The sequence below is a fragment of the Ranitomeya imitator genome, chromosome 2, assembly GCF_032444005.1.
Source record: "Ranitomeya imitator isolate aRanImi1 chromosome 2, aRanImi1.pri, whole genome shotgun sequence".
In the NCBI taxonomy this organism is placed as follows: Eukaryota; Metazoa; Chordata; class Amphibia; order Anura; family Dendrobatidae; genus Ranitomeya; species Ranitomeya imitator.
In genome coordinates this window covers 448,797,090-448,812,167 of record NC_091283.1, presented here as the reverse complement: position 1 = coordinate 448,812,167, position 15,078 = coordinate 448,797,090, and the positions used below count along the sequence as shown (strand labels likewise).

General features: G+C 47.9%; 1 protein-coding gene across 1 annotated transcript; it reads right to left on the bottom strand.

Annotated features, from left to right (window-relative positions):
* Positions 1-1,744: 1,744 nt before the first annotated feature.
* STK35 (serine/threonine kinase 35) lies at positions 1,745-12,415 on the bottom strand. Its single transcript, XM_069751050.1, has 3 exons — positions 11,811-12,415; positions 3,720-4,456; positions 1,745-1,884 (listed from the first exon to the last, which is right to left on the bottom strand). The coding sequence occupies exons 1-2, from the start codon at positions 12,265-12,267 to the stop codon at positions 3,732-3,734; spliced, it is 1,182 nt and encodes a 393-aa protein (XP_069607151.1). The 5' UTR covers positions 12,268-12,415; the 3' UTR covers positions 1,745-1,884; positions 3,720-3,731.
* Between the last annotated feature and the right edge of the window lie 2,663 nt (positions 12,416-15,078).

Genomic DNA, 15,078 nt, shown 5'->3' with positions numbered 1-15,078 from the left:
CCCCCCCCCCCCCCCAGACTAGAAAAACAGGGCAACTTTTTATTGCTTTTAGAACGTACCAGTGCATCGGTTGCATGTATCGTATCCGGTATTGCAGCTCAACTCCTTGAAGTGAGTGGAGCAGAGCCAAAATACTACACACATACAACTTGTCACCGTTTTGGAAGAAAGCAGCCATATTTTTATAGTTCAGGAAAACCCTTTCAATAAACATTAAAAATAATTATAGCGGTGATGAATACGCAGCTCTTGTTGGGAGTCTGCAGAGGATTTGGCTCCCACCAATGCACTGCCCCCAATGATCAGCAGAACTTTTACCTGAGCAATAGAAAAAAAAGGAGAATAGGCCAGGGAAAAATAAAAAATGATGACCCACAGAGACCCAACACTACAAAGTGTACCCCACAGGGGGGCTGTGTGGTCTAGTAAAACATATGGCACAAAATGCAGACCTGGGACAGACAGTGACCCTATTAAAGGAAGTGCCAATTGTAGGAGAGGTCTATGGAAAAGCCTCTTGCAGCAAGCAGTAAAGGGAAAGCTTTGTGTTGGGGAAGGAAATCTGGGTGAGACGAGGTCCAGTTGCCTAGGAAAAGAAAAAAAATTCTCCTTCCCTTTCTGTAGTGATAGATCTCAACCTGGTTCACTGATGCAATGTCATCTCCCCCTCCACCAGACCCTTATAGTAATAGGTGCATAGATTCATTGAGCTCCAGAGTTTAACCCCTTACCTCCCAACAAGAACTTAAGGGCAGTGAGCAGTCTGCAGTACAGCCCATCCAGCATGGAAGAAGCAAGGAGGGGGCAAGGGTGGTGTCGTGGGCTTAGTTACTAGCAGGTAGTTGGGTGGCAGAAGCAAAACAATAAAATAAGGCACGGCGTTGCAAACAAGTGACAGCAAAGAGTGCAAGCTTCTCCTAATACCCCTTAAGACTACAGATTAAGTCTCCCAGAGTGTGTAGGTCAGGGTTGTCCCCATCTAGTAATAGGCACTTCGGCAGAAAAGGGAAGGGGGGGTGAAAAAAAAAAAAAAAAAAAAAAAAGGAGAGAAGAACTAGAACAAAAAACTACCCATCATAGCACGCAGAAGTCAAGAAGGTGCAGGATGTGGGGGAAGGAGGCACGGGGAAGATGGGGCTCCGTCTACCCACTAGAGATTCCCTGAGACAATAAGTGCAGGAATAAGCAGTGCTGGGTGTAAGACGTTGTGGCCCCTATCCATCATCCACCCACAGGTGATATGTTTAAAAAAGTGAAGGGATGGGTTATTAGGAGGAAGTAGAGGGATCATGGAATTAAGGACACTGATGGGCCTGCCAACCCCAGTTAAGAAAGCTCCCATCTCAAGATTTACAACTGGAGGAGACAGTCTTAAATGAGGTCTGCGTGAGCAGCCACAGAACAGCTCACCCCATGTTAAGGAGGAGGGGGTGCATGCACTAAGGAGATGGCTCTTTCAATGGTAAGCCAACAGTTCCCTGAAACCACAAGATGACCAACAAATATTATGTGTTGCTACAAGCCACAGCCGCTGATGCCCACTAACGTGGAAGGCTGCGATTCATTGCATAGATCGTTAACCTGAAGCTAACGAACAAGCCCTGCTGGGTGCATTCTCCTGGCACTAGTGTTCATCATTGGTTTTAATGCAGTCGTCTGGAAGAGATGATGGGGAGGGGGAAGGGGTGGATAACGTAGGAACCGCCCTGTGGTCAGTAACACAATGTAACTAGCACCAGAGATAGTCAAGGAGCCAGATTTTACTCTAGAACATATTACAGGTGATCCAGTCTTGAGAAATCCAGGTGCAAGGAAGCAGAGGTGGAGGGGAGGACAGCGGCGTCTTCAGAAGACAGAACAAAAGTCCTTGATCCCACCTTAAACCTGAGGGAAAAAGAAGAGCGAGTTATATCTGAAATGTTGAAGCTCCCACAAGACCCCTCTCTCCATGAATGCCCACCCCTCACATTAGGATAATAATGCACTCCCTGATGTCCCGTCATGGAGGCTCTGTACGGATCTGCATAGCGATGTAACAGCCAATGTCAGGGACATTAAAGGGATACTCCCATCTTATTAGGTGAAGACGCACAGCTAGGACATATCAACTAAGTGCCAGAGGTCCAACATCAGGGACACCCACCTATCTTCAAAGAATGAAGGTGAAGTGTAGGAAACCCCATCCAGTGCCATTCATCCAACTGAGCCACAAATAATCAAAAGCAGAGGATATCCTGAAGAGAACAGAGACCTGAATCCGCTCTAAAGCCCCTTCATTAGTCCAGAGTTCAGGACCCTAATGAAAAGGCATCATGTATGAAGAAAAGAAGACTCCTTGTAAGCCAACACGACATTGTGCTTATATCCCACCAATGCAATGGGCTTCCATGGAGGCTGGCAAGAGAAATGTGGGCTACCTGAAGCCACTAGTAGGAGCTCACTTAATACATTTCTACAGCCACCATTGAATACCATACTAGCCGGCTGCCAGTAGGATAGGATTTGGAGCGCTGTATCACACGTGTGCAGTTCTCATTCTGTAATCCTAGTTTTAAATTATGTAATGGCCAAACATGGTTGACAGAAATAATAACCCACCCCATGAAAACTGTCTCTTCCTACTGCAGGGTGAATTTAGATGCAAGTCTGGATCTCCTCTACACTTATCTCTCACCACTTTATCCTACAAATATCCTGTTATATAAAAGAGGTGAGGGTTCAGGAAATTACTTCAATATATAAATCTCCAATATCAGGAGACATGGTGTTCTTTTGGAGAACCTGCTCGTGTCCAAACACCATGTGGACTGAGGCTGTACTAGGGGCCTGGGAACAATATCAGAGCCGGATTCCTGTAGGACCATGTGAAGAGCCCCAGGCAGAGCTTGTTCCTTGGGACAACCACATGGAGATAGAGGAAGAATTGGAACCACTGCTTCTGATATACAGTGCAAGGGAAGGGGTAAAGACAATCCATTTGTGCCCACGGTACTCGAAAGGTTCCCAAATCTTCATAGACGTTCGGGTTTGTGGTGATGAAACAGTCCAAAGCCACCCCTCTAAGAGGGTGTATAGTTGGGTCTTACAATTTGTGAGAGTCTACTTCACACAAAGCCCCCTTCCTTTAAGGCTCAACACAGTATTTCAGAACCACACGCTGACCAGCGAACGCGGCAGCACGACTGCCTTAATGTGTGAGTGACCCACTTCTGAGCTGACCCACGTGACATGATAGGAAAAAAGGTTTCCCAGCACGTGTGGAGGGGGCACCACAGCAGAGACAACATGGCAAAAACACGTGAGGATTAGGACAGGCAGAGCTGGGGACAAAGTGGGGAGGGGGTCAGTGTGCAGGAATGTGCAGAGATGGCAGCTCTCAGGAAGCAGATGTACACCAACCACAATCTATCCCTCATCCCCCAGGCCCTGGGCAAGTTATATAAGCTGCATTAGTAAAGCATGAATGACTGAGGATGTAGATTTCATAACAGAGCAGCCAGCAAAGCTCTGTGGACATGTTCAATAGCGGTGTAGTGCCTCTATAAGCCTCTGGGTGGTGCCAGTTCCAAAACATTGCAACCACAACAACTTTTAGGGCAGCCATGTACATAATGCAGTGCCTTCCACACCAGATCCAGCTCATAACCCCATTAATAATGCAAGGTTTGGACGGCCATCCCATGTGTGGCACACACTAGGGGGGGGATGCTGGCACTTACTAGAAGGGTGCTTCAGGCAGCACATGTGACTTGGTCCATTCGGGTCTCCAGCTCGAACGCATCCGGCCGATCTTGAGGATTAGCAGCCAACATGTCTTTAAGCAGCTGTCGAATGCCCTCAGACATGGAAGTCCTGCGTTTCTGAGGGATGTGAAGCTCCATCTTTGGGTTCTCTAGCAGCGCTTCCCCTACAGGGACAATCTCACTGCCCTGCTTTATGTAGGTCCCCAGAAGCTCCTTCTTGGTCTCAGCATCCACAAAGGTGATCCGCTCGATCATGGCCCAGATGATGATGCCTAGGGCGAATATGTCCGCTTTTGCTGTGTAGTGTCCCTCCCATACCTCCGGAGCCATGTAGAAATCAGAGCCACAGGCAGATGACAGCCAGTACTTGTTGACATTGACAGTCTTATTCTCGTTGCTTCCTTCCCCGATGCTTTCCATCCCTTGGGAAGCAAGTCCAGCGCAAACTTTACTGAGGCCAAAATCAGCCACTTTGAGAACCGGGAAGCCAGATCGCTCTGTAATCAGGATATTGTCCGGCTTCAGGTCCCGGTGAACGATCTGGTTCTTGTGCAGGAAAGCAATGGCACTTGTCAGCTGCAGCATGAAACTTTTATTGATGGCTGGGTCTGGGCGCCTGGAGAGGACATACTGATTGAGGTCCCCACCTTCACAGAACTCCATGACAAACCATAAGTAACAAGCTTCTTCTGTGCAGCCCAAAATACGTTCCCCTGCAAGGAAAGAAAAACAGAAGGAGAGCAGTCACTACACAGAAAGCCTAAATAAGAGCGAAGTTTGGTTTAATGCAGTTACACCTTCATTATACTGCAGAGCAGCAACCACTCTTCGGCTTGTTATTCTAAGCATTGTGTTGTCAGACACCACTATCAGCAAAACTTATGCAGGAGGCAACTGGTCTTCCAGAAAGATTACACTACAGAGCTTTGTGCAACAACTACATGCGAGTTACCAGAACAATCTGTGTGCAGGAGCAGGGAGATTTCATCTATGAAGTTGCAGAATAGAGATTGGTGCTCTGAAGTATAATGCAAGATAAAAAAAAACGCATCATACATGTCCACTGCCACCCTCTCTCGACATGGACTCTGCTGATGGCAGAAGTGCATAGTAGTCTTCATATATTGGATATGGTATATAAAATTTACATACATAACCTCTCCCCCACCCCAGGGACGTTCCTGTGCTCCTCCTCATGTTAGAGACTCAGGATATCGTTATTATCATTTGTAGGACTCTTAGGGAATAGCTATTCCCTGGTGACCACTCTCTAATGAACGCCAATTATAGAGAAAGCTCAGCTGTTTCCAAGAGGTGTCAGGAAGAACCATGCAAAAAAAAAAAAATAAATGCACAAAAGACTGTCCAGTAGACAGCAGCCCACTATGTGACAGATGAGACGCCTTCACGCAACACTGTCAGGCAACGAGCAGCCTCTGGGGATTCAGATGTTTATGCCTGAGGACGTGCACCCCCCCAACACATATTACATAAGACTGTCACCTCGAGCATGGGTCAGAGATTGGACTGAGAAGAATTAAGTGTAGTCATAGAACTTAATCTGGACATCATGTCCAAGCAGTGAGCAGACCGCAGAGCAACCTCCTGGAGAAGCAGATCACCAGCCCGAGACAGATGGCATAATCCATTCTTTCCTATGTTGCCTTATCCAGTCCCAGAAATAGTTACATCTGCCAAGTGAGAGTTGCACCAACACTCACTTAAGCGAAAGAAACCCAAAAACAGACCCTTCCCCAATATGAATAATACTGATGCGTGCATCAGCTTTCCTTTGGCACGTGGGCAAATCCAAATGTTAAGCAGTGGGCCCATCCCTGCATGTACAGTACAAACAACCAATCTCCTGGCACAAATCCTACACAAGACAAATGACGGCCTCCTGTGAAGCACCTGCATGCAACTAGTCCGCACCGGCAGCAGCCCTGCCCTGCAAGGGCAATATCAGCCCTGCCACTCACAGCAACGCCAACTGGCAACAGATGGCACAACAAGCCCCAGGGCTAATGTTTGGCAATGGACTGCAGGTTTCCAAGAGAATGAGCATTTTCAGTCATCACAAATTGATTAGCTATACAGACTACAACTCTCAGCAGACCAGATTTGTTTCAGAAATAAGATTGGTGTAAGGAACTAGAAATGTTTTATGGAAGGTTTGCTGCAATGTATCCAGTCTAGGAAATGTTTCTCCTGCCTGATAGTTGGCTACATTGCATCAGCCCAGAGTCCAGGCTGCTCAGACCACAACAGAGAATGGGTTTGAGTTGAGCACAAAAGATTTGCAGGACCCTGGTACAATGGACAACAGACCAGAGCCCTGCAAATATCTTAATGCCTACAGAATAGCAAGCGCCACTTCTGATTAGCGAGCTCCTGTGACGTCATGCCTGTGCCACAATGGAATGACGTTGTTGAGGGTTCTACCAATCAGAAGAGACGCCGGAGGTAGTAGAGGTTTTGCAGGGTTCTGATCCAACTGTCAGAACTACTAATGTGACTGGTGGTCCAGAGCTCTGCAAAGCTTCTAGATCAACTCTACAATGGGTATATTTTGTAGCAAACCTCCAGCTGTGACATGTATTGGGCCAGATTATATATATTTATTTACTGGTAGCAAACGAATCTTAAAAACTGAAGAGTTTATTAGAAACTGGAATGACTGCTTACAGGAGACCATAATAAAGACAGTTGAGAGCAGCTCTTTGTTAAACTCCTAATAGAAATGAATGGGAGTCATGCACACATTGTACCACCGTTGTGCTCAGCTGTAAACGGGACACCCAGTCTGACAGATGTGACAGTTATGAAAAGATGGGACTTTAATTACCCCTTAAGCCTACAATTTTAAAAACCTGAGTGACCCCTTTAAAAGTAAAGGCCTCTATACCTTCACTCAACTCCCTCACTAAAATAACAAAACAAGCTAAAATAAAAAAAAGTATTTAAAGTTGAATTAGTCCTTTAAAAATTCCCAACCCCGAGCCCTCACTACTAGTGTCCTGGCAGAGGTAATCCGGTTCCGGGTGCTCCATAATAGTTACTGATTATCCCACATAGGTCAGAGTTCGATACCTCAGAGCCAAGACTAGCGTTCTTCTGATCCAATCACCCACCCCCACGATTGGCATAACCCATGCCCATCTATCAGCGAGCCAAGTGAGCCGAGGCATAATACTCAACCAGTGTGACCAGAGTACTATGTCCATGGAAACAGGCACAATTTAGACCATAGAGGACAGTATTAGGGTATGTGCACAAGATGAGTAAATGCTGCGGGTTGGACAATGTGTACTTGTGCAATGTCCAAATGTTACAGCATAGTGGATGGGATTTCAAGAAATCCTAAGTCCACTATGCGTCCAGAGATGCCTGCGGTTTACCTGCGGAGACGCACATTCGGCGCATCTCTCCAGACCTCAGCATGTCTATTTATCTTGCGGAGAAGCGAGCCTAAACAAGAGAAATTTCACCTGAACAATGTAGTGGACGCAGTGATTCCGCACAGTTCAGTGAATACATACGGATTCACTTGCATTCAATAGCCGGCAGCGCTTTGGATGCACCAGACATGAGCTGTGTCCAAAGCGCTGCCAATTCCAGATAGTGTGCACCTACCCTTATAGTACTGTACATAGGAGGCAGTATTATAGTATATTGTTACAATGTATCCAGTCTGGGAAATGTTTCTCCTGCTTGATAGTTGCCTACATTTTGGCTACATTTTATCAGCCCAGAGTCCAGGCTGCTCAGACCACAACTGAGAGAATGGATTTGAATTGAGCACAAAAGATTTACAGAACCTTTGTCCAGTGGCCAACCCAGAGCCCTTCAAATATCTAACTACGGCATCGCCAGCGCCGATTCATATTAGCGAGCTCCTGTGACGTCATGCCTGTGCCACAATGGAATGACGTTGTGTGGGTTCTACTAATCAGAAGAGACGCCGCAGGCAGTAGAAGTTTGCAGGGTTCTGATCCAACCGTCATGGAACTACTAAGGCTACTTTTACACTAGTGTCGGTACGTTGGGCAAACTGCGAGCAAAAAAAAAAAAAAAAACACCGAACAACGTGGGCAGCGGATGCAGTTTTACAACGCATCCGCTGCTCAATTGTGAGGTCCGGGGAGGAGATCCGGCCGCACATGCGCGGTCAGAAATGGCGGACTCGACGCACCAAAAAAACGTTACATGGAACTTTTTTTGTGCCGACGGTCTGCCAAAACACGACGCTTACGTCGCACGACGGATGCAACGTGTGGCGATATGTCGCAATGCGTCGTTAATGAAAGTCTATGGAGAAAAAACGCATCCTGTGGGCAACTTTGCAGGATGCGTTTTTACTCCAAAACGACGCATTGCGACGTACGTCAAGAAACGCTAGTGTGAAAGTAGCCTAATGTGACTGGTGGTCCAGAGCTCTGCAAAGCTTCTAGATCAGGGATGTCAAACTGCGATCCTCGAGGGCTGCAAACAGGTCATGTTTTCAGGATTTCCTTGTACTGCACAGGTGATAATTTAATCACCAACTCAAGGAAATCCTGAAAACATGACCTGTTTGCAGCCCTCGTGGAATGCAGTTTGACACCCCTGTTCTAGATCAACTCTACAATGGGTTTAATTGTGGCAAACCTGTACATAGGTGGCAGTATTATAGTTATATTCTTGTACATAGATGGCAGTGTTAGGCTATGTGTTGTGAATTCTGTGGCTGAGTTCACTTCTGTGGTCACAAGTGGTATTGCAGTCTCTGGGCTTCCTCCCTCAGGTGTTTTGGTGAGCTCGTTGGCTGCCTTGCTATTTAGCTCCACCTGAGTCTGTCTTCCTTGCTCCTTGTCAATGTTCCAGTGTTGGATCTGAGCTACTGCATCTTTCCTTGGGCCTGCTGCTCTGCTAGATAAGTGCTTCTAGTTTGTTTTCTGTTTTTTCTGTCCAGCTTGTTATTATCTTTTGCTGGAAGCTCTGAGAAGCAAAGGGGTGCACCGCCGTGCTGTTAGTTCGGCACGGTGGGTCTTTTTGCCCCTTTGCGTGGTTTTCGTTTTAGGGTTTTTTGTAGACTGCATAGTTCTCTTTGCTATCCTCGCTCTGTCTAGAATATCGGGCCTCACTTTGCTGAATCTATTTCATTCCTACGTTTGTCTTTTCATCTTGCTAACAGTCATTATATGTGGGGGCTGCCTATTCCTTTGGGGTATTTCTCTGAGGTAAGTCAGGCTTGTATTTCTATCTTCAGGCTAGTCAGCTCCTCAGGCAGTGCCGAGTTGCATAGGTAGTTGATAGGCGCAATCCACTGCTGCTTCCAGTTGTGTGAGGATAGATCAGGTACTGCAGTCTACAGAGATTCCACGTCTCAGAGCTCGTCCTATTGTTTTGGGTTATTGCCAGATCTCTGTATGTGCGCTGATTACTGCACGCTGTGTTGCCTGATTGCCAGCCACAACAGCTATGTACACGTTGCAGATTCCTGTGTGGATTTTTCAGTGCAGATTTTGCAAAATCCGCAGGTAAAATGCACAGCGTTTTACTTAAAAAGCATATAAAGAAAATGCGTATTAAGAACAAATCTTTATTGAAATAGAAAATTATTACTAAAAACCATAGAAATACACACAAATTTAAAAATCTGGTAGCCAACAAAATGCTCAGGATGTGAGCCAAACAAATATATGTGGCACCCCTCCTGAACAGACAGCGTTACAAAGAAATGGTAATCCACACATCAGTATATTCATGGGACTGACAAAGTTCAAGTTGTGAGTCAAAGAGCAATACCTCGGGTAATCTATAAGGGACATCAAGCCATAGTGGCAGAGTTTTACTTGCGGATTACCTGCGGATTCCTATTAAGGAACAGGTAAAACGCTGCGGAATCCACACAAACAATTGACATGCTGCAGGAAATACAACGCAATGTTTCCGTGCGGTATTTTCCGCAGCATGTGCACTGAGGATTTTGTTTTCCATAGGTTTACATGGTACTGTAAACCTTATAGAAAACTGCTGTGAATCCACAGCATCAAGTCCACAACGTGTGCACATCCCTTATAGTAGTTATATTCCTGTACATAGGGGGCAGTGTTAGGGTATGTGTGCACAATTGTGGATTTGCCTGTGGTATTTTCTATGAGGATTCTGCATCTCTTGGCAGAAAACGCAGGTCAAAGTCTGCCTTTTTTATGCGGATTTTGTGAGTTTTCACTGCAGATTTCTTGCGTTTTAACCTGAGTTTTCCTATAATGGAATGGGTGCAGAAACACAAAGAATTGACATGGTTTTTTTTTTTTGTTTTTTTTAAATCCGCTGCGGAATCCGTGCAGAATTTTCCGCACCATTGGCACAGCATTTTTATTTTCCCATTGATATACATTGTACTGTAAATCACTTACGATTCTGCACGGAAAAACGCTGCTGATCCGCAGTAAATCCGCAACGTGTGCACATAGCCTTATAGTAGTTATATTCTTGTACATACCAGGCAGTATTATAGTAGTTATATTCTCGTACATACCTGGCAGTATTATCTACTATATAATTGTCTAAGGGTCACTTCCGTCTGTCTGTCCTTCTGTCACGGTTATTCATTCGCTGATTGGTCTCGGCAGCTGCCTGTCATAGCTGCTGCGACAAATCAGCGACGGCTACAGTCCGGAAAAAAATGGCCGCTCCTTCCTCCCCGCAGTCAGTGCCCGGCGTCTGCATACTACCCCCCGGTCAGCGCTCACACAGGGTTAATGGCAGCGTTGACCGCGGTGTAACGCACTCGGTTAACGCTGCTATTAACCCTGTATGACCACCTTTTTACTAATCATGCTGCCTATGCAGCATGAATAGTAAAAATATCTAATGTTAAAAATAATAAAAAAATAAAAAATAGTTACATACTCACCCTCCGGTGACCCCTCTGGACCAGGAACCGGCCTTTTCCGCTCCGTGCGAAGTCCCGGTGACCGCTGCATGCATTGCAGTCTCGCGAGATGATGACGTACGGTCTCGCGAGACCACAACAGGGATATGGTGCATACTACGTGACTGGCCAATATACTACATGACTGTGCTGTATACTACGTGGCTCTGTGCGTAGCTGGGCAATATACTACGTGAACTGGCAATATACTACGTGGACGGGCAATATACTACGTGGATACACATATTCTAGAATACCCGATGCGTTAGAATCGGGCCACCATCTAATAGTAGTTATATTCTTGTACATAGGAGCAGTATTATAGTAGTTATATTCTTGTACATAGGGGGCAGTATTATAGTAGTTATATTCTTGTACATAGGGGGCAGTATTATAGTAGTTATATTCTTGTACATAGGAGCAGTATTATAGTAGTCATTCTTGTACATAGGGGGCAGTATTATAGTAGTTATATTCTTGTACATAGGGGGCAGTATTATAGTAGTTATATTCTTGTCATAGGAGCAGTATTATAGTAGTTATATTCTTGTACATAGGGACAGTATTATAGTAGTTATATTCTTGTACATAGGAGCAGTATTATAGAAGTTATATTCCTGTACATAGGGGGCAGTATTATAGTAGTTATATTCCTGTACATAGGGAACAGTAGTATAGTAGTTATATTCCCATACATATGGGCAGTATTATGGTAGATATATTCTTGTATATAGGGAGCATTATTATAGTAGTCATGCTCCAGAGGACAGTACTATAGTTAGTATCCGTTATATTCCTCTACCCTCCTTTGCTCCTCCTGGGAGCCAGCACTAGGTCAGTGAGTAGATAGCAGTATATTAGGACGCTGCAGTACTCACAATCCCATAATATACCACCATTACCGGGCAGATGTGCCATCACTGGTCCCCACAGCGGCCTGCTCTGGCTGGTCCTGGGGATCTGGTGGCCGTCTCCCCTCTGAGGGCAGTGCTGTGTGCGGTCAGAGGTGCCCTGTGTCGCCCTGGTGCACCAGCAGTGCCAGCTATAGGGAGTATAGGGCGCTGACCCTGCGGCCTCTGCCCCATGGGCCGTCAGTGACACACCCCCGCAGCAGGCCTCAGTCCCCGGCCTGGATTAGTCCTCGGTACCTTTCAGGGAGGTCTCCACCAGGCGCAGGTACAGCTGGCTGCTCTTGTTGCCGTGGCTCATCTTCTGGGCCAGGCCGTTCCTCTGCAGCACGCACTCCTCGAAGCGCACGATGTTCGGGTGCCGGCGGCGCAGGCTGGTCAGGGCCCAGAACTCGGACAGGGCCAGCTCCACGTTCTCCGGGGCGTCACAGCGGATCTTCTTCACAGCCACCCGGGCCCCGCTCTTCCGGGCCACGGCCTCGTACACCACCCCGTAGCTGCCGCGGCCTATCTCGGACAATAAACTATACCGAGGCCGCCGGGGCCTGCCGCCGCTCACCACAACCTCCTCTTCCTCCGAGGCCTCGGGCTTGAATGTCCCGTTCACTGGCTGCACGTTGAGGAGGGGGGCGGGGATCCTTTCTCTCAGCGGCCGCACTCCTGGACTCCTCCGGCGCTTTCTTTTAGCGGATTCCATGACGAGCTCCTCTCAGGCCGGAAGCCCTCATCCCTCCTCCGCTGTAGCCTGCGGGGCGCACGTTAAACTTAATCGCTGTGAGGTGTAACCAGGGACAGGCCTCATCTCCCTCCCCCGGTCCGAGCTCTAGCCGGCTCCAGTACACACTGAACACAGGCAGCCAGGGAAAGACCGACTGTACATGAGGACCGTACCATTACTAAAAAAACTATAGGGGTATCGGGATCACATCTTTAATCATACCATTAAATCCTTACACACGAGAATTATTCTATATGTTCTAAATGATCATTACATCAGTCAGTTTATGATCAGCGCACAGAAGAACGAATACAAAAGTGTTTATTTTTACAATCATAATCGACAGACTCCCCATCTTTACAAAGTGGTACCTTCCAATGTTAAAAGAAAGTAAACATGGAACAAACCAAAAGCTCTAGAAGGGGGTGATAAAGAGACCCACGTGGTGGTGCCTAAAGTGTTATTAAAATCAGGAGTGTGAGGTAAATAAAGAAAAGCGAGGGCTGTGGATAACGCAGCGTACCCGCGCAATGAGAGGTGAAGAATCAGGTTGGGAAATTTCGATGTCCCCCCATCTTTTTAATGACGTTAGTCCGTCCAGGTCACATGACCAAAATGCGCGGCTAATGGGATTTGAGCAGGTGCTTCTTGATCTTGACTGGCTGCATTTTTTGGATGTAAACAAGATGGTTTTCATTCATGACAGGAAGTAGATTCAGGCTTGGAAAAGGAAACGCAGGGAAAGTGGTAGAACTCGGCAGCAGTCAATGAACATAAGACCTTGTTCACATGTTCAGTATTTTACCTCAGTGCCTGTAAGCCCAAACCAGCAGTGGTGATAAATACAGGAGTGGTGACGTGTTTCTATTAGACTTTTCCTCCTGAGTTTGAGTTACAGATACTGAAGTAAAATAGTGAGGGTGTGAACATGGCCCAATCAGCATGAACGGAGCTGCGGTGCCGGTTTGAATTCCGCAACAAGTCAGTTTCTCCTGCACGCTGCCTTTTCTGTGCAGGTTTTCCCCAGAGACCTCCTGAGATGTGGGAAAGCCACAGGTAAAAGAGACCGTCTGCTGCAGAAACGCATCAAAAACGCATAGACTCCGCACGCACATGACCGGAGAACAGTTATGTCAAGGCGAAACGGGAAGTATCATAAACAAACGCAGCTTTATTTAAAACATGACGCTAAAAAGAGGCAAAAACTGCCCTGTCACAATTGTACCAAAAACGCAAGTAATTGAATATCTGCCAGATCAATAACTCACCGGGGGCCTCCGCCTCACCACTAAGTTCTGATCCGCAGCATTGTTGGGGGGGTTTGTTCCTTAGGCCTGGGTCACACTTGTGAGTTCAATGCAAGAAACTCGCATGTATGTCTATGCAGCCGCACACTCCAGTCCCGGGTGTCAGGTATTGATGCGCCAGCTTCTCGCATTGAACTCACAAGTGTGACCCCGGCCTTTGACTGTTGAACAGCACAGTGTATTGTGGGGACTCTTCAGCGCCTGTGTTTAGGGAAGGGGCGATGTGATCAGGGCCGCCAACAGGGCATGACGGCCGTGACTGGCGTATGGGGCCCGGTGAGCAGAGGGGGCCCACATCGGGCCCCGTCTTATCTGCTCCCCGGGCCCCTACCGGCAGCCGCAGGCTGAACCGGGCCCTTAGCGCCGACGCCGAGTCGCCGACGCTGCAGCTGTTTAAAGCTATTGACGTGCGGGCGCGGGCCCGCACGTCAATAGTTAACAGCCGCCAGCCAATCAGAGGCTGGCAGCTGACGTCAGCCGCAGCGTGCGTGCATGTCGCCGGCGTCTGACATCATTGTCAGTCGCCGGCGAGTGCATGCATGCTGCAGCTGCGTGGAGACTTCGCCCGCCGCAGGAGCACGGCCAGATAAGAAGAACTTCTTTTTTTTTTTTTTTCTTGAGAGCGGCGATCCGGGGGCCCAGGGAAGAACACTGGACACGGGCAAAAAGCTGGACAGAGATGGGGCAGAGTGCTGAACAGAGATGGGGCAGAGTGCTGGACAGAGATGGGGCAGAGTGCAGGACAGAGATGGGGCAGAGTGCTGGACAGAGATGGGGCAGAGTGCTGGACAGAGATGGGGCAAAAAGCTGGACAGAGATGGGGCAGAGTGCTGGACAGAGATGGGGCAGAGTGCTGGACAGAGATGGGGCAGAGTGCTGGACAGAGATGGGGCAGAGTGCTGGACAGAGATGGGACAGAGATGGGGCAGAGTGCTGGACAGAGATGGGGCAGAGTGCTGGACAGAGATGGGGCAGAGTGCTGGACAGAGATGGGGCAGAGTGCAGGACAGAGATGGGGCAGAGTGCAGGACACAGATGGGGTAGAGTGCAGGACAGAGATGGGGCAGAGTGCTGGACAGAGATGGGGCAGGATTGGAAACAGATGGGGCAGAGTGCAGGACAGAGATGGGGCAGAGTGCAGGACAGAGATGGGGCAGAGTGCAGGACAGAGATGGGGCAGAGTGCAGGACAGATGGGGCAGAGTGCTGGACAGAGATGGGGCAGGATTGGAAACAGATGGGGAAGAGTGCTGGACACAGATGGGGCAGAGTGCTGGACACAGATGGGGCAGATGTGCTGGACACAGATGGGGCAGATGTGCTGGACACAGATGGGGCAGATGTGCTGGACACAGATAGGGCAGATGTGCTGGACACAGATGGGGCAGATGTGCTGGACACAGATGGGGCAGAGTGCTGGACACAGATGGGGCAGAGTGCTGGACACAGATGGGGCAGAGTGCTGGAAACAGATGGGGCAGGAT

What these genes read in the sequence shown, in the direction of transcription:
- STK35 (XM_069751050.1), bottom strand. Translation starts at nt 12,267, where the DNA reads ATGGAATCCGCTAAAAGAAAGCGCCGGAGGAGTCCAGGAGTGCGGCCG. An exon ending in GGTGGAGACCTCCCTGAAAG is followed by an intron (nt 4,457 to 11,810) that starts GTACCGAGGACT and finishes CTTTCCTTGCAG; the next exon opens with GGGAACGTATTTTGGGCTGC.